Source organism: Mesoplodon densirostris (genome assembly GCF_025265405.1).
Source record: "Mesoplodon densirostris isolate mMesDen1 chromosome Y unlocalized genomic scaffold, mMesDen1 primary haplotype SUPER_Y_unloc_1, whole genome shotgun sequence".
Classification (NCBI taxonomy): domain Eukaryota; kingdom Metazoa; phylum Chordata; class Mammalia; order Artiodactyla; family Ziphiidae; genus Mesoplodon; species Mesoplodon densirostris.
In genome coordinates this window covers 4,442,124-4,461,947 of record NW_026778236.1, presented here as the reverse complement: position 1 = coordinate 4,461,947, position 19,824 = coordinate 4,442,124, and the positions used below count along the sequence as shown (strand labels likewise).

Genomic DNA, 19,824 nt, shown 5'->3' with positions numbered 1-19,824 from the left:
GGATACAAAATTAATGCACAGAAATCTCTGGCATTCCTGTACACTAATGATGAAAAATCTGAAAATGAAATCAGGAAAACACTGCCATTTACCATTGCAACAAAAAGAATAAAATATCTAGGAATAAACCTACCTAAGGAGACAAAAGACCTGTATGCAGAAAATTATAAGACACTGATGAAAGAAATTAAAGATGATACAAATAGATGGAGAGATATACCATGCTCCTGGATTGGAAGAATCAATATTGTGAAAATGACTCTACTACCCAAAGCAATCTACAGATTCAATGCAATCCCTATCAAACTACCACTGGCATTTTTCACAGAACTAGAACAAAAAATTTCAAAATTTGTTTGGAGAAACCAAAGACCCCGAATAGCCAAAGCAATCTTGAGAACGAAAAACGGAGCTGGAGTAATCAGGCTCCCTGACTTCAGACTATACTACAAAGCTACAGTAATCAAGACAGTGTGGTACTGGCACAAAAACAGAAAGGTAGATCAATGGAACAGGATAGAAAGCCCAGAGATAAACACACGCACATATGGTCAACTTATCTTTGATAAAGGAGACAGGAATGTACAGTGGAGAAAGGACAGCCTCTTCAATAAGTGGTGCTGGGAAAACTGGACAGGCACATGTAAAAGTATGAGATTAGATCATTACCTAACACCATACACAAAAATAAGCTCAAAATGGATTAAAGACCTAAATGTAAGGCCAGAAACTATCAAACTCTTAGAGGAAAACCGGCAGAACACTCTATGACATAAATCACAGCAAGATCCTTTTGGACCCACCTCCTAGAGAAATGGAAATAAAAACAAAGATAAACAAATGGGACCTAATGAAACTTTAAAGCTTTTGCACAGCAAAGGAAACCATAAACAAGACCAAAAGACAACCCTCAGAATGGGAGAAAATATTTGCAAATGAAGCAATTGACAAAGGATTAATCTCCAAAATTCATAAGCAGCTCATGCATCTCAATGGCAAAAAAACAAACAACCTAATCCAAAAATGGGCAGAAGACTTAAATAGGCATTTCTCCAAAGAAGATATACAGACTGCCAACAAACACATGAAAGAATGCTCAACATCATTAATCATTAGAGAAATGCAAATCAAAACTACAATGAGATATCATCTCACACCAGTCAGAATGGCCATCATTAAGAAATCTAGAAACAATAAATGCTGGAGAAGGTGTGCAGAAAAGAGAACCCTCTTGCACTGCTGGTGGGAATGTGAATTGGTACAGCCACTATGGAGAACAGTATGGAGGTTCCTTAAAAAACTAAAAATAGGGCCTCCCTGGTGGCGCAAGTGGTTGAGAGTCCGCCTGCCGATGCAGGGGATACGGGTTCGTGCCCCGGTCTGGGAGGATCCCATATGCCGCGGAGCGGCTGGGCCCGTGAGCCATGGCCGCTGAGCCTGCGCGTCCGGAGCCTGCGCGTCCGGAGCCTGTGCTCCGCAACGGGGGAGGCCACAACAGTGAGAGGCCCGCATACCGCAAAAAAAAAAAAAAAAAAAAAAAAAAAAAAACTAAAAATAGAACTACCATATGACCCAGCAATCCCACTACTGGGCATATACCCTGAGAAAACCATAATTTAAAAAGAGACATGTACCAAAATGTTCATTGCAGCTCTATTCGCAATAGCCCGGAGCTGGAAACAACCTAAGTGTCCATCATCGGATGAATGGATAAAGAAGATGTGGCACAAATATACAATGGAATATTACTCAGCCATAAAAAGAAATGAAATTGAGCTATTTGTAATGAGGTGGATGGACCTAGAGTCTGTCATACAGAGTGAAGTAAGTCAGAAAGAGAAAGACAAGTACCATATGCTAACACATATATATGGAATTTTAAAAAATGTCATGAAGAACCTAGGGGTAAAACAGGAATAAAGACACAGACCTACTTGAGAATGGACTTGAGGATATGGGGAGGTGGAAGGGTAAGCTGTGACAAAGCGAAAGAGAGGCATGGACATATATACACTACCAAACGTAAGGTAGATAGGTAGTGGGAAGCAGCCGCAGAGCACAGAGAGATGAGCTCCGTGCTTTGTGACCGCCTGGAGGGGTGGGATGTGGAGGGTGGGAGGGAGGGAGATGCATGAGGGAAGGGATGTGGGAACAGATGTATATGTATGACTGATTCACTTTGTTATAAAGCAGAAACTAATAAAAAAGTTTAAAAAAATATGTGGCACATATATACAATGGAATATTATTCAGCCATAAAAAGAAACGAAACTGAGCTATTTGTAATTAGGTGGATAGACCTAGAGTCTGTCATACAGAGTGAAGTAAGTCAGAAAGAGAAAGACAAACACCATATGCTAACACATATATATGGAATTTTAAAAAATGTCATGATGAACCTAGGGGTAAAACAGGAATAAAGACACAGACCTATTTGAGAATGGACTTGAGGATATGGGGAGGGGGAAGAGTAAGCTGTGACAAAGTGAAAGAGAGGCATGGACATATATACAATACCAAACGTAAGGTAGATAGATAGTGGGAAGCAGCCGCAGAGCACAGGGAGATTGGCTCGGTGCTTTGTTACCGCCTGGAGGGGTAGGATGGGGAGGGTGGGATGGAGGGAGATGCAGGAGGGAAGGGATATGGGAACAGATGTATATGTATGACTGATTCAGTTTGTTATAAAGCAGAAACTAATAAAAAAAAAGAAAAGATGCTTGATATGATTTCAATTTTCTTAAATTTACTGAGGCTTGATTTGTGACCCAAGATGTGATCTATCCTGGAGAATATTCCATGCACACTTGAGAAGAAAGTGTAATCTGCTGTTTTTGGATGGAATATTCTATAAATATCAATTAAATCTATCTGGTCTATTGTGTCATTTAAAGCTTGTTTCCTTATTAATTTTCTTTTTGGATGATCTGTCCATTGGTGTGAGGTGTTAAAGGCCCCCACTATGATTGTGTTACTATTGATTTCCTCTTTTACAGCTGTTAGCAGTTGCCTTATATATGATGTGCTCCTATGTTGGAGGCATATATATTTATAATTGTTATATCTTCTTCTTGGATTGATCCCTTGATCATTATGTAGTGTCCTTCCTTGTCTCTTTTTTTTTTTTTTTTTTTTTTTGCGGTATGCGGGCCTCTCACTGTTGTGGCCTCCCCCGTTGCGGAGCACAGGCTCCGGACGCGCAGGCTCCGGACGCGCAGGCTCAGCGGCCATGGCTCACGGGCCCAGCCGCTCCGCGGCATATGGGATCCTCCCAGACCGGGGCACGAACCCGTATCCCCTGCATCGGCAGGCGGACTCTCAACCACTTGCGCCACCAGGGAGGCCCCCTTGTCTCTTTTAACATTCGTTATTTTAAAGTCTATTTTACCTGATATGAGTATTGCTACTCCAGCTTTCTTTTGATTTCCATTTGCATGGAGTATCATTTCCATCCCCTCACTTTCAGTCTGTAGTGTCCCTAGGTCTGAAGTGGATCTCTTGTAGACAGCGTATATATTGGTCTTGTTTTTGTATCCATTCAGCCACTCTGTGTCTTTTGGTTGGAGCATTTAATCCATTCACATTTAAGGTAATTATCAATATGTATGTTCCTTTTACCATTTTCTTAATTGTTTTGGGTTTGTTTTTGTACACCCTTGTCTTCTCTTGTGTTTCCCACTTAGAGAAGTTCCTAAAGCATTTGTTGTACAGCTGGTTTGGCAGTGCTGAATTCTCTTCGCTTTGCTTGTCTGTAAAGCTTTTGACTTCTCCATCAAATCTGAATGAAATCCTTGCCAGGTAGAGTAATCTTGGTTGTAGGTTATTCCCTTTCATCAGTTTAAATATGTCATGCCATTCCCTTCTAGATTGTAGAGTTTCTGCTGAGAAATCAGCTGTTAACCTTATGGGAGTTCCCTTTTATGTTATTTGTTGTTTTTCCCTTGATGCTTTCAATAATTTTTCTTTGTCTTTAATTTTTGGCAATTTGATTACTTTGTGCCTCAGCATGTTTATCCTTGGGTTTATCCTGTATGGGACTCTCTGTGTTTCCTGGACTTGGGTGGCTATTTCCTTTCCCATGTTAGGGAAGTTTTCGACTATAATCTCTTCAAATAACTTCGTGGGTCCCGTCTCTCTCTCTTTTCTTTCTGGGACCCCTATAATGCGAATGTCGGTGCATTTAATGTTGTCCCAGAGATCTTAGGCTCTCTTCATTTCTTTTCATTCTTTTTTCTTTATTTTGTTCCATAGCAGTGAATTCTACCATTTTGTCTTCCAAGTCATTTATCTGTTCTTCTGCCTCAGTTATTCTGCTATTGATTCCTTCTAGAATATTTTTCATTTCAGTTATTGTATTGTTCATCTCTTTTGTTTGTTCTTTAATTCTTCTAGGTCTTTGTTAAATATTCTTGCATCTTCTCGATCTTTGCCTCTATTCTTTTTCCGAGGTCCTGGATCATCTTCACTATCATTATTCTGAATTCTTTTTCTGAAAGGTTGCCTATCTCCACTTCATTTAGTTGTTTTCCTGGGGGTTTATCTTGTTCCTTCATCTGGTACATAGCCCTCTGCCTTTTCATCTTGTCTATCTTTCTGTGAATGTGGTTTTTGTTCCACAGGCTGCAGGATTGTAGTTCTTCTTGCTTCTGCTGTCTGCCCTCCGGTGGATGAGGCTATCTAAGAAGCTTGTCGAACCCTTTTTATTAACACCTTCTTAGGTACAAATTTTCAATTAACTTCTCCTGTTATTTTCCTTCTTACTGAATGTATCCTTTGACAATTAGAAATTTATATAATCCCATTTATCTGTTTTTGCTTTTACTGCTTCTGCTTTTGATGTCATATCCAACAAATCAATACCAAGTCAAATGTCATAAAGCTTTACCCCTAGTTTTCCTCTAGCAGTTTTATAGTTTTACGTCTTACATTTACATACTTAATCCATCATAAGTTAACTTTTGTATATGGAGTAAGGTAGGGATTCAACTTCACTGCTTTGCATGTGGACATGTAGGTTTACTTGCAACTGTGGATGAAGAAATTTGTCCATCCCATGAGAAATCTGGGCACACCTGCAGAGCCTCATTTAACTATATACACAATGGTTTATTTCTCTATTTTATTCCATTGGACAATATGGCTGTCTTTATGCTACTCACATGCCTCTTTTATTAGTGTAGCTTTGTACTAAATTTTGAAATCAGGACAAATCAAGACAAAAAAAAACCTTGCCTTTTAAAACAGATTTTTAAAATTATTCAGGGCTCCTTGAAATTCAATATGAATTTTAAGATGGGTTTTTCTCTCTCTTCAATAAATACTGTTGGTACTTTCATAAGACTGCACTAAAATCATAGAACTGAGTAACATTGACAAGACAGAGGAATCAGAAGCCTTAGGCCATCATTCCCCAACCAAGAGACACTGACTTAACAACAATATACAGACTGAATTGTCTTTATGATAATGCCAGAAACTGGTTAAGAAGCTGTAGCAACCCAAGCAAGTGCAAAATCAAGAAGAGCTGTAATGAAGCAGGTAAGAATATCTGTTCCATTTACATGTGAGGGACTCCCACCCCCTACTTAGCACAATGCAGGAACAATCAGGCAAAAGTTCTCAGCTTCTTCCTAGAGAGGGAAAGGCAAGAATGGAATGTGTAGCAAATGTTCTAGCATTGCAGTGGGTCTACCTGAGGGATTGACTGAGGGACTGAGTCTATATGCCTGACTCAGAACACTGAAGTGAACAGAGGTATTCTTTGGATGCTATATTAGTCTGTTCAGGCTACTGTAAATTAATAAAGCAAAATGGGTGGCTTAAATACGATAAATTTATTTCTTACAGCTCTGGAAATTGGCAAGTACTAGATTAAGATTCCTAGTGATTGACTCACCTCCTGATTTGCAGGTGGCTACCTTCTCACTGTGTTCTCATATGATAGAAAGAAAAAGAGATTCCTCTTTTAATAAGGCCACAGGCCTATTGTATTAGGGGTCCTACTCTTATGACCTCAGTTCCTTTTATTCATGTCGTATTTTTTTTCTTTGTGGTTACCATGTGAATTATTTACCTCTTCAATTTATACTATATGAAAAATGGATGAAATGAGCTAGTTGTTTGAAAAGATCAACAAAACTGTCAAACCTTCAACAAGACTCAAATAACATCAGAAATTAAAGAGGAAATGTTACAACTCATGCTATAGAAATAAAAAGAAATAATTTGCTCTGAAATTATTTAATATAAACAGTTAAATTTCCACAAATTGGATAACCTGGAAAAAAAGGTAAGTTCCTAGAAACATGAAACATTTCAAAGGTGAATCGTAAAGAAACAGGAAATCTGATCGAGTAATGAGTAAGTAATCAAGTTTCCCAACAAGCAGCCGCATAGCACAGGGAGATCAGCTCAGTGCTTTGTGACCATCTAGAGGGGTGGGATAGGGAGGGTGGGAGGGAGAGTGACACAAGAGGGAAGAGATATGGGTACATATGTATATGTATAACTGATTCACTTTGTTATAAAGCAGAAACTAGCACACCATTGTAAAGCAATTATACTCCAATAAAGATGTAAAAAAATAAATAAATAAAAGTTTCCCAACAAAGAAAACCCCAGGGTCCAATGACTTCACTGGTAAATACCAAACATTTAAAGTCAAATTAACAACATACCCCTCAACTCCTTCCGAAAAAAATGGAAAAGCGGGATCACTTCCAAACTTCATGGCCCAGCTTTGCAGGATCAGGGGAATGTATATAAGCTTAAGAATTCTGCCTCAAGAGGGCGCTAGAAGCATGGATCAGGTATAGCCTATCTACACAAGGTCTAAGAAAGCCTCAGAATCTATAGCAGGACTGACTTAAATGTATTTCCACCCTGAAGGAAATTAGCAAAAAAGTGGAGGAGGTGACTGTGCCAACATGAAAACTGCAACACTAAATTCCAAGGAACTTGAAAAGTCAAGGAAACATAAAATCACCAAAGGATTTCAATAATCTTCCAGTAACCAACCCAAAGACACAGACATCTATATTTACTAATTAAATAATTCAAATGAGCTATTTAAGGAAACTCAATAAGGTACAAGAAAAGACAGAAAAACAATTCAATGAAATAAAGAAAACAAAACATAATCCAAATGTGAAATTTAACAGAGACAAATCATAAGAAGTCATAGGGAAATTCTGGATCTGAAGAATTCCGTAAATGAAATGAAAAATGCAACAGACAGCACCAATATCAGAACACACCAAACAGAATACAGAATCAGTGAGACAGAGTCAATGAAAGGAAAAGAGTGAATAACACCTACATGATCTAAGAGATACCATAAAGCTAACAACAACAACAACATCCAAATCACCGAAAGTCCAAAAGGAAAAGAGAGGGAGAAGGGAACAGAAAGTTTAATATTGAATCACTATGCTGTACATCTGAAACTAACATAATATTGTAAATCAACTATAATTCAATGAATGAATCAATGAATGAATGAATGGAGGGCCAAGAACTTCCCAAACCTGGGGAGAGACTTGGAATCCAAAAATCATGAAGATATATATCACCCCATTATTTCAGTTCAAAATGTTTTTCTCTGAGACACATTTTAGCAAACTGTCAAAAATCAAAAATTCTAAAGGAAACAAGAGAAAAAAATTTTGTAACTTACAAGAAAATCCCATTAGGCTACCAAAAGATTTCTGAGCACAATTACAGGCCAGGAAAAAAAATAGAATAATATATTCAAAGTGTTAAAACAGAAAAGCTGCCAACTTATCCTTTAGAAACAGAGATGAGAGAATTCATCACCACCAGACACCTGTCTTAAAAGAAATGCTGAAAGGAGTTTTTCAAGCTGATATGAAAGGATGCTAATTAGCAATGAAAACATATGAAAATATACAACACACTGGTAAATGCAAATATATAGTCGAATTGTGAAACTCTAATACTGTAACATGAGGGTGTGTTAAACCATTTAACTATATTAAAAAGGTTAAAGGTATCAAAAATGACTCAGGCTACTATAATCTGTTGAAGAATATATAATATAAAAATCAAAGTGCAACTCTAAACACTTGAAGGAGTGCATAAAAGGATAATGTTTTTGTAAGGCATAGACAAGGTGTTGCTGACCACATAAAATAAACTGTTATACCTATAAGATGTTTAATGTAAGTCTCACGGTAACTACAGAGCACTAACTATAGACTCACAAAAATAAAGACAGGAAATCATAGCAAACTACCACAGAAAATCAATAGTTCACAAAGAAACATGCTGAAAGAATAAGAAAGTAACAACATGACTACAAAACAGCCAGAAAACAGTTATATGGCAATAGTAAGTCCCTACATATCAGTAACTACTCTAAATTTATATGGACTGAGTTGTCCAATCAAAAGGTACAAAGTGGCTGGATGCATAAAAAAACAAGACTCTACTGTATGCTATCTACAAGAGAGTAACTTCAGTTTTAAGGATATACACAGGCTCACAGTTAAGGGATTAAAAGAGGAATTCCATACAAATGAAAAAGAGAGTAGTGGTAACTATACTCATATAAGAAAGAAACAGATTTTAAGCCAAAAAGCATAAGAAGAGACAAAGCAAGTCATGATATAATGATAAAGGGTCAACCTATCAAGAAAACATAACAATGGTAAATACATGTGCACCTAAGATAAGAGTACCAAAATACATTAGCCAAATACTAACAGATCTGAAAGAAGAAATACACAATACAGTAAGAGCAGAGGACTTCAAAACAACACGTTCAGCAATGGACAGAAATCCAGATGGAAAATCCGCAAGAAAACACTGGACTTGAATCATACATGAGATCAAATGAACCTAACAGAGATATATATATTCCATCCAAAAGCAACAGAATACATTGAATTAAAGTGGAAAGAGTGGGCACACCCTTCTCTTGTTCCTGATCTTAGAGGGAAGGGTTTCAGCTTTTCACTGTTGAGTATGATATTAGCTATCAATCTGTCATATATGGCCTTTATGTCTGGTAAAGTTCCAGGATACAAAATTAACACACAGAAATTTGCTGCATTTCTATACACTGACAACAAACTATTTGAAAGAGAAATTAAGAAAACAATACCATTTACCATAGCATCAGAAAGAATAAAACACCTTTTGCCTCCTCGGTAGGAATAAACCTACCGAGGAGGGCAAAGACTTGTACTCAGAAAACTGTAAGGCTCTGATGAAAGAAACTGAAGACTACACAAACAGATGGAAAAATATACAATGTTCTTGGATTGAAAGAATCAATAATGTCAAAATGACTATACTACTCAAGATGATCTACAGATTCAATGCAATGCCTATCAAATTACTAATAGAATTTTTCACAGAACTGGAACAAAAAATTTTTAGATTTGTATGGAACCACAAAGACCTGGAATAGGCAAAACAATCTTGAAAAAGAATGGAACTGAAGGAATCAGGCTCCCTGACTTCAGAATATACTACAAAGCTACAATCATCGAAACAGTATGGTAGGGCAGAGTCAAGATGGCAGTCAGGGAGGACGCAGAGTTTGTGTCTCCCCACAAATAGGGCACCTGCTGGACACTGGTGGTTGCCCTCGACGCCCAAGGAGACAGCAGGAACCCCCGAGTGACTGGGTAGGATGCGGGGAGAGGAGAAGTTGAGACCAGACAGCACCAGTGCCCCTGAGGGGTGGCTGGGAAGGGGAGGGGTTCCCAGGCCTGGAGGGACCCTCAAGGGCTTGGAGAATCAGGCATTTCCCCTGCCCAGTCGGGGCCGGGAAGTCTGCGGGGCTCCTGGGCCGGGTACTCCACCCTCCAAAGCCTCCTCCAGGCCGTGTTGATCCTAGGACATAGGAGGGAGGGGGGTGAGAAGAAAAGAGGTGGGTGGGAGGGGTCCTCCAGGACTGGAGAATCAGGGGAGGTGCAGCAGGCATTTCTCCCACCCACTGGGGCCCCAGGAGGCCTGCTAGGCTCTTGGGCCTGGTCCTCCATTCTCTGGGGCCCCCTCTAGCCTCGTGGGTTCTAGAGGCATGGGAGAGAGGGAGGAGGGGGAAGAGGAGCAGAGGGGGCCTGTTGGGGGGGAACCATCCAGGACCAGAGAGGATCAGGGGAGGCATGGAGGGAGCTTCTCCCGCCCACTTGGGCCCAGGGAAGGATACTGGGTGCCCAGGCCTGGTCCTCTGTTCTCCATGGCCCCCTCTGGCCTCTTGGGTCATAGGGGCATGGGAGGGAGGGAGGCAGGAGGAGGATGGGGAGCAGAGGCAGACAGTGTAGGGGGAACCCTCCAAGACCAGGGGACCAGAGGAGGTGGAGCCAGCGCTCCCCCACCCACTCAGCTCCAGGAACCCTCTTGGGCTTCCAGGTATTGTCCTCTACCTTCTGGGGTCCCCTCTAGGAGCATGGGTCCTGGGGGCATAGGAGGAAGGAGCAAGAAGAGAGCCCAAGGGGAAGAGGCCCTCTGGGATTGGAGGATCAGGGGGAACGCACCTAGTGTTTCCCTTGCCCACTTGGGCCCAGTGAGCCTGTTGGGGTCCTGGACCTGGTCCTCTGCCCTCCAGGGTCAGAGGCACTCCTAGGCCCCTCTTCCTGCACTGAGCCTAAGCCCCACCCCCAAGACCCCCCCAGGGCCTTTTCCGGCCCTGTGGGTCCTAAGCATAGACTCCCCACAAGGGCCTAAAACCCGCCCCTGCCTAGGCCCCGCCCCCCACAGCCAAGGTCTTTTCTGGCTTTTGTTTGGTTTGGTTTGGTTTCACTCCTCTTTTTTTTTTACTATTGTGGTTCTGTTTTATCTTCCAGTTATTGTGTCATATATATTTTTATTTTTTAATTCTTTGTAACATATCTGTTAGTTATCTAATCTTATTTTATGTTTTTACTATTTGTTATTCTTCTGCTCCTTTGTTTCTTTTTCTTTTTTTTCCCCCACCCCATGTGGCTTCTGGGATCTTGGTTCATGAGCTGGGGATCAAGCCAGAGCTCCTGTAGTAGAAGCACTGAGTCTGAACCACTGGACTAACACAGAACCTCAGACTCCAAGGAATATTCCTCAGAGTGAGGTCTCCTAGAAGTCCTAATCTCGGTACAAAGACCCAGCTCTACCCAACAGCCTACAAACTCCAGTTCTGGAAGCCTCAGGCCAAACAGTAAGACAGGAACACAGTCTCACCCATCCAAAAAAAAAAAATTAGACGACAAAAAATATGTCACAGATGAAGGAACAAGGTAAAAACCTACAAGACCAAATAAATGAAGAGGAAATAGGCAACCAACCTGGAAAAGAATATAGAGTAATGACAATAAAGACCCAGAATCTCAGAAATAGAATGGAGACACGTATTGAGAAAATATAAGAAATGTTTAATAATGATCTAGAAGGACTAAAGAATAAACCAACAGAGATGAACAACAAAATAACTGAAATGAAAAATACACTAGAAGGAATCAATAACAGAATAGCTGAGGCAGAAAAACGAATAAGTGAGCTGGAAGACAGAATGGTGGAAATAACTGCTGAGAAGCAGAATAAAGAAAAAAGAATGAAAAGAATTGAGAACAATCTCACAGACCTCTGGGACAACACTAAACATACCAACATTCGAATCATAAGGGTCCCAGAGAAGAACAGAAAAAGAAAGGCTCTGAGAAAATATTTGAAGAGATTACAGTGAAAAACTTATGGGAAAGAAAATAGTCAATCAAGTCAGGGAAGTGCAGAGACTCCCATACAGGATAAGCCCAAGAAAAAACACTCCAATACACATATTAATCAAACTATCAAAATTAAATAAAAAGAAAAAAATATTAAAAGCAGCAAAAGAAAAGTGAAAATTACAAAGGAATCCTCATAAGGTTATCAGCTGATTTTTCAGCAGACACTCTGTAGGCCAGAATGGAGTGGCAGGATAAACTTAAAGTGATGAAAGAGAAAAACTTACAGCCAAGATTACTCTACCCAGCAAGGATCATTCAGATTCAACAGGGAAATTAAAACCTTTACAAAAAAGCAAAAGCTAAGCAAACTCAGCACCACAAAACCAGATTTACAACAAATGCTAAAGGAACTTTTCTAGGCAGGAAACAAAAGAGAAGGAAAATACCTACAAAAACAAACCCAAAACAATTAAGAAAATGGTAATAGGAACATACATATCGATAACTACCTTAAATGTAAATGGATTAAACCTCCAACCAAAAGACACAGACTGGCTGAATAGATAAAAAATAAGACCAATATATATGCTGTCTGCAAGAGACCCACTTCAGACCTAGGGACACATAAAGACTGAAAGTGAAGGGATGGAAAAAGATTCCATGCAAATGGAAATCAGAAGAAAGCTGAGCTGCAGTACTTGTATCAGAATAGACCCTAAAATAAAGATTGTTACAAGAGATAAGGAAGGACACTACATAATGTTCAAGGGATCAATCCAAGAAGAAGATATACCAATTATAAATATTTATGCACCAACATAGGAGCACCTCAATACATAAAGCAAATACTATCAACCATAAAAGAGGAAATTAATAGTAACACAATGTTAGGAAACTTTAACACCATTTACAACAATTCACAGATTATCCAAACAGAAACTAAATAAGGAAGCACAAGCTTTAAGTGACATGATAGACCAGATAAATTTAATTGATATCTATAGGATATTCCACCCAAAGGTGTGAGAATACACTTTCTTCTCAATTGCACACGGAACATTCTCCAGGAAGATCACATCTTGAGTCACAAATCAAGCCTTGGAAAATTTAAGAAAACTGAAACTGTACCAAGCATCTTTTCTGACCACAATGCTATGAGACTGAAAATCAATTACAGGAAATAAACTAAAAAAATAAATATATGGAGGCTAAACAGTGCGCTACTAAATAACCAAGAAATCACTGAAGAAATCAAAGAAGAAATAAAAAAAATACATAGAAACAAATGACAACGAAAACACAACAACCCAAAACCTATGGGATGCAGCAAAAGCAGTTCTAAGAGGGAAGTTTATAGCAATTCAATCTCACCTCAAGAAACAAGAAAAATATCAAATAAACAATCTAACCTTATATGTAAAGCAACTAGAGAACCCAAAGTCAGTAGAAGGAAAGAAATTAATAAAGATCAGAGCAGAAATAAATGAAATAGAAAAGAAGAAAACAATAGCAAAGGTCAATAAAACTAAAAGTTAGTTCCCTGAGAAGATAAACAAAATCGATAAACCTTTAGCCAGACTCATCAAGAAAAACAGGGAGAGGACACAAATCAATAAAATTAGGAATGAAAAAAGAAAAATCACAACTGACAATGCAGAAATACAAAGGATTATAAGAGACTACTACAAACGTGTATACGCCAATAAAAAGGACAACCACGAAGAAATGGACAAATTCTTGCAAAGGCACAATTTTCCAATACTGAACCAGGAAGAATTAGAAAATATAAACAGACCTATCACAAGTAATAAAATTGAAAACATAATTTAAAGTCTTCCACCAAACAGAAGTCCAGGACCAGATATGGCTTCACAGGTGAATTCTATCAAACATTTACAGAAGAGCTAACACAGATCCTTCTCAAACCCTTCCAAAAAACTTCAGAGGAAGAAACACTCCCAAATTCATTCTACGAAACCGCCAACCATCTGATATACCAAAACCAGACAAAATATCACAAAAAAAGAAAATTACAGATCAACATCACTAATGAATGTAGATGCAAAAATCCTCAACAAAATACTAGCAAACAGGGGCCTCCCTGGTGGCGCAAGTGGTTGAGAGTCCGCCTGCCGATGCAGGGGATACGGGTTCGTGCCCCGGTCTGGGAGGATCCCATATGCCGCGGAGCGGCTGGGCCCGTGAGCCATGGCCGCTGAGCCTGCGCGTCCGGAGCCTGCGCTCCGCAACGGGGGAGGCCACAACAGTGAGAGGCCCGCATACCGCAAAAAAAAAAAAAAAAAAAAAAAAAAAAAAAAAAAAATACTAGCAAACAGACTCCAACAACAAATTAAAAGGATAATACACTATGATCAAGTGGAATTTATCCCAGAGGTGCAAGGATTCTTCAATATGCAAATCAATTAATGTGATACAACATATTAAAAATTTGAAGGGGCTTCCCTGGTGGCGCAGTAGTTGAGATTCCGCCTGCCAATGCAGGGGACACGGGTTCATGCCCTGGTCCAGGAAGATCCCACATGCCGCAGAGTGGCGGGGCCCGTGAGCCATGGCCACTGAGCCTGTGCGCCCGGAGCCTGTGTTCTGCAACAGGAGAGGCCACAACAGTGAGAGGCCCACGTACCGCAAAATAAATAAATAAATAAAATTTGAATAAAAACCAATATGATCATCTCAATACATGCAGAAAAAGCTTCTGACAAAATGTGACATCCATTTATGATAAAAACTCTCCAGAAAGTGGGCATACAGGGAACCTATCTCAACATAATAAAGGCCATATATGACAAACCCACAGCAAATATTACTCTCAATAGTGAAAAACTGAAAGCATTTCCACTAAGATCAGGTAGAAGACAAGTATGTCGACTCTCACCACTCTTACTCAACATAGTTTTGGAAGTCCTAGCCACGACAATCAGAGAAGAAAAAGAAATAAAAGGAATACAAATTGGAAAAGAAGAAGTAAAACTGTCACTGTTTGCAGATGATGTAATACTATACATATAAAATCCTGAAGATGCCATCAGAAAACTACTAGAGCTAATCAATGAATTTGGTAAAGTTGCAGGATTCAAAATTAATGCACAGAAATCTCTGGCATTCCTATACACTAACAACGAAAAATCAGAAAGAGAAATCAAGGAAACAATCCCATTTACTATCACAACAAAAAGAATAAAATACCTAGGAATAAACCTACTTAAGGAAGCAAAAGACCTGTACTCAGAAAACTATAAAACACTGATGAAAGAAATCAAAGATGACATAAACAGATGGAGAAATACACCATGTTCTTTGATTGGAAGAATCAATATTGTGAAAATGACTACTGTGCCCAAAGCCATCTACAGATTGAATGCAATCCATATCAAATTACCAATGGAATTCTTCAAGAATTATAACAAAAATTTTACAATTTGCATGGAAATACAAAACACCCCGAATAGCAAAAGCAATCTTGAGAAAGAAAAATGCTGGTGGAGGAATCAGGCACCCCAACTTCTGACTATACTACAAAGCTACAATAATCAAGATGGTATGGTACTGGCACAAAAACAAAAATATATATCAATGGTACAGGATAGAAAGCCCAGAGATAAATTAGGTGACCATATGTGAATGGCTTTATGACAAAGAAGGCAGGAACATACAATGGAGAAAAGATAGCCTCTTCAATAAGTGGTGCTGGGAAATTACTTCCTAGAGTAATGAAAATAAAAATAAACAAATGGTACCTAATGAAATTTAAAAGCTTTTGAACAGCAAAGGAAACCATAAACAAGACAAAAAGACAACTCTCAGAATGGGAGAAAATATTTGACAAGAAAGCAACTGACAAAGGATTAATCTCCAAAATATATAAGCAGCTCATGAAGCTCAGTATCAAAAAAAGCAAAAAAACCCAATCCAAAAATGGGCAGAAGACCTAAATAGACACTTCTCCAGAGCAGACATACAGATGGCCAAGAGGCACAAGAAAATATGTGCAACATCACTAATTATTAGAGAAATGTAAATCAAAACTACAATAAGGCTTACACCAGTCAGAATGGCCATCGTCAAAAATTCTACAAACAATAAATGCTGCAGAGAGTGTGGAGAAAAGGGAACCCTCTTGCACTCTTGGTGGGAATGTAAATTGATACTGCCACTATGGAGAACAGTAATGAGGTTCCTTAAAAAACGAAAAATAGAACTACCATATGACCCAGCAGTCCCACTACTGGGCATATACCCTGAGAAAACCATAATTCAAAAGGACACATATAGCCCAATGTTCATTGCAGCATTATTTACTATAGGACATGGAAACAACCTAAATGTCCAACAAGAGATGAATGGATAAAGATGTGGTACAAATATACAATGGAATATTACTCAGCCATAAAAAGGAATGAAACTGGGTCATTTGTAGAGACATGGATGGACCTAGAGTCTGTCATACAGAGGTTAACCGGAAAAAGAACAACAAATATCATATATTAACGCATATATGTGTAATCTAAAAAAAATGATACAGATGAACCTATTTGTAGGGCAGGAATAGAGACACAGACATAGAGAATGGATATGTGGACACAGCGGGGAAGGGGAGGGTGGGACAAACTGGGAGATTAAGTTTGACATAAATACACTACCATGTGTAAAACAGAGAGCTAGTGGGTCGTGCTGTATATAGCACATGGAGCTAAGCTGGGTGCTCTGTGACAACCAAGATGGTGAGATGAGGGGGGTGGGAGGGAGGTCCAAGAGGGAGGGGATATACGTATACACATAGCTGGTTCACTTCCTTGTACAGCAGAAACTAACAGAACATTGTAAAGCAATTTTACTCCAACAAAAATAAATAAATAACAGAACATTGTAAAGCAATTTTACTCCAATAAAAATAAATAAATAAAAATTTAACAAAAAAAACCCCAAACAGTATGGTATGGGCATAAAACAGATAAAGAGATCAACAGAACAGGGTAGAAAGCCCAGAAATTAACTCATGCACTTATGGTCACCTACACTATGAGGAGACAAGAATATGTACTAGAGAAAAGCTAGCCTTTTCAATAAGGCATGGTGGAAGAACTGGAGAGCTCCATGTAAAAGAATATAATTAGAACACTGTCTATCACCATATACAAATATAAACTCAAAATGGATTAAACACCTAAATGTACGATGGGACACTATAAAACTCCTAGAGAAAAACATAGGGAGAACACTCTTTGACATAATTGCAGCAATATCGTTTTGGTTCTATCTCCTAAAGTAAAGGAAATGACAGCAAAAATTAACAAACAGAACATAATTAGACTTAAAAGATTTAGTACAGTACAGGAAACCAACCACAAAATTAAAAGACAACTTTTGTGCACACTGGTGGGAATGTAAATTGGTATAGCAACTGTGGAAAACAGTATGGAGCTTTCTAAAAAGAACTAAAAACAGAACTACCACATGATCCTGCAATCCCACTCCTGGGCATGTATAAGGAGAAAACTCTAATTAGTAACAATACATGCACCCCAATGTTCATAGCAGCACTTTTACAACAGCCAAGACATTGAAGCAAGCTAAATGTCCTCTGACAGATGAATGGATGGAGAAAATGAGAAACATATATACAAAGGAATACTACTCAGCCATAAAAAAGAATGAAATAATGCTATTTGCAGCAACATGGATGGACCTCGAGATTGTCATAGTAAGTGAAGTCAAAGACAAATACCATATGATACCACTTATATGTAGAATCTAAAAAATGATACAAATGAAATTATTTATAAAACAGAAATAGACTCAAAGACATAGAAAACAAACTTATGGTTACCAAAAGGGTAAGGGGGGAAGGGATTAATTAGGAGTTTGGGATGAACATATACACACTATTATATATAAAATAGATAATCAACAAGGATTTAATGTATAGCACAAAGAACTATACATCTTGTAATAAACTGTAATGGAAAAGAATCAGAAAAAATATACATATATTTATAGGTATAACTAAATCACCTTGCTGTATACTTGAAGCTAACACAACATTGTAAATCACTGATACTTCAACTGAAAAAAGTAAGAAAAATTGAAGTAATACTCAACTTGGCCAGAAATACACATTTGATTCAATTCTGGAGTACTTTGTCATCAATGTGATTACTCATATTTCCTTAAGTGTTTCTCACATACCTGAGGACCACTGCTAGTGCCCTAGCAAGACACACCACTAACCTGGTTCCATCCTGGGCACTGCAGTTGACGTCAGCACCATATTTAAGAAGATATTCAGCAATTTGGAGCCACCCTTCTGCACAAGCTTCATGTAGGGCACAGTAACCTGCATTGTCCTGATGATTAACGTCACAAATCTTGTTTTCCAGGCAGTGCAAGACCAATTTCTATGTGGAGGAGAAAAGGGGATGCCATCAGATTTCACACAATAAACCTCATAATAATGATCTCTCCATAGCTTGGTAGTATCCATTTTCAAAGACGTCCACCCTCAGACCTGAGACCCCACTGTAGCATGGGCAGGCAATATCTACCCTGGTGAAAGGTAACAGCATGTGTAAAAGTCTTGATGATGGAGACAGTGTTGTCAAGGGCTGCTAATACCTTAGACGATGCATTGATAAGTACAAAAGCACTCCCATTTGATGGGTATACTTGGTAGGTGGTAGTGGATGACAATACAAGTTTAGATAAAAGTATAGAAAACCAATACACAAGAAGAGAGTAAATGAGGTAAAGAACATCCCTAACCTTAAAGAGGGAGGGAAACCCAGGAGGTTAGCCAGGTCCTCATGCTCCTGTAAAGATCAGAACCTGGGAAGCAAATGCTTCTGTTTTTATATTAAAGAAGAGTCTCTCTCGAGAATGCTCGTAGAGAGAACCCAGATTGTCACAGAAGCAAGGGGCCACTGTTGAGTGACACACAGGAGTGGAGTCTGTTATCACAGCTTCTTTCTCCATGTGCTGGCCCCATGCCCTGCCAGGCACTACGAAAGTCCCCATCAGGGCTGACCTTCTCATGCCTGTTACCAGGAACTAGGAAAAGCCCCTCCAGGGCTGACCTTCTCATGCCTGTGGCCAAGGCTAAGAAAAGCCTCCTCCAGGGCTGACTTTGTCACACCTGCCACTAGGCACAAGGAAAAGCCCCCACCAGGGCTGAGCTTCTTGTGCCTGCAGCTAGGGCTAAGAAAAGCCCCCTCCAGGGCTAACCTTCTCACACAAATGGCCAGGTATTAGGGCTACATCTATTGTGCCCATGGCCTCCAGCTTTCTCATGCAGCTGTCACTGCCAGGGTCCCTGCAACCCAGGGAGTTGTGCCACCTCCACAACCTGCCCTCACAGGGGCAGACCCGAGTGCTCCAGGGCAGCCTCAGAAGCATAAACCTGTGGGTGGCCCACACACAGAGGTGGGGCTAAAACCACAGCTGAGCCCCAGGAGCAGGGCAACTAAGGAACAGGAACAAAAATCTTTCTGAGCAACTGCACAAGCTGCAGATTAAGTCCCTACAATCAGCTTGGTAAACCCTGCATCTATGGAATAATTGAATGGATTAGTGTTCACACAAATGACACTGGTCTAGCTCTAGCAGCTATGGACTTTGGATACTAGTACATGCAGGAGTTGGGCCAGGACAGAGTCCAAGCTGCCTCCACAGTGCCCAGAGGGGAAACAGAGACCTACTGAGAGGTTTTGGAGGGCCTCCTGGGGAGGCGGATGTTCGCCATGCCTCATGGTGGAGGCAAGAACACTGACAGCTGAGACCCAGGAAAATATTATTATTACTATTTTTTATGTTTTGTTCTGTTCTTTTTTGTTTGTTTTTATTTTTATTTCTATTGTTTATATTTTCCATATATTTTTAATTTTTTATATTTCTATTTCTCTGTTACTTTTTCCTTGTTCTGTGTTTCTTGTTTTTTCTTTTCCTTTGTTCTACTTTCTTTTTATCTTTTTTCTTTGTTCAATTTGTTCTTGTCTTTTCTTACTTTTTTTATCATTTGTGTGTTTGTATTTTTTGCTTTTTCCTTCAGTTTGCATTCTGCTTTTGTATTTTTTATTTTTGGTATTTCTTAGTTCTGTTTTTAATTGATTGATTTCACATTGGGATTCTTTTGTTTGTCTAG

General features: G+C 39.2%; 1 protein-coding gene across 1 annotated transcript in view; it reads right to left on the bottom strand.

The window, feature by feature from the left end:
- LOC132482984 (BCL-6 corepressor-like) overlaps nt 1-19,824 on the bottom strand; it is a 69,228-nt gene that overhangs the window by 14,308 nt on the left and 35,096 nt on the right. Inside the window, 1 exon segment of the mRNA XM_060088249.1 lies at nt 17,919-18,085. Within this exon segment, the coding sequence (XP_059944232.1) occupies nt 17,919-18,085 (167 nt within the window).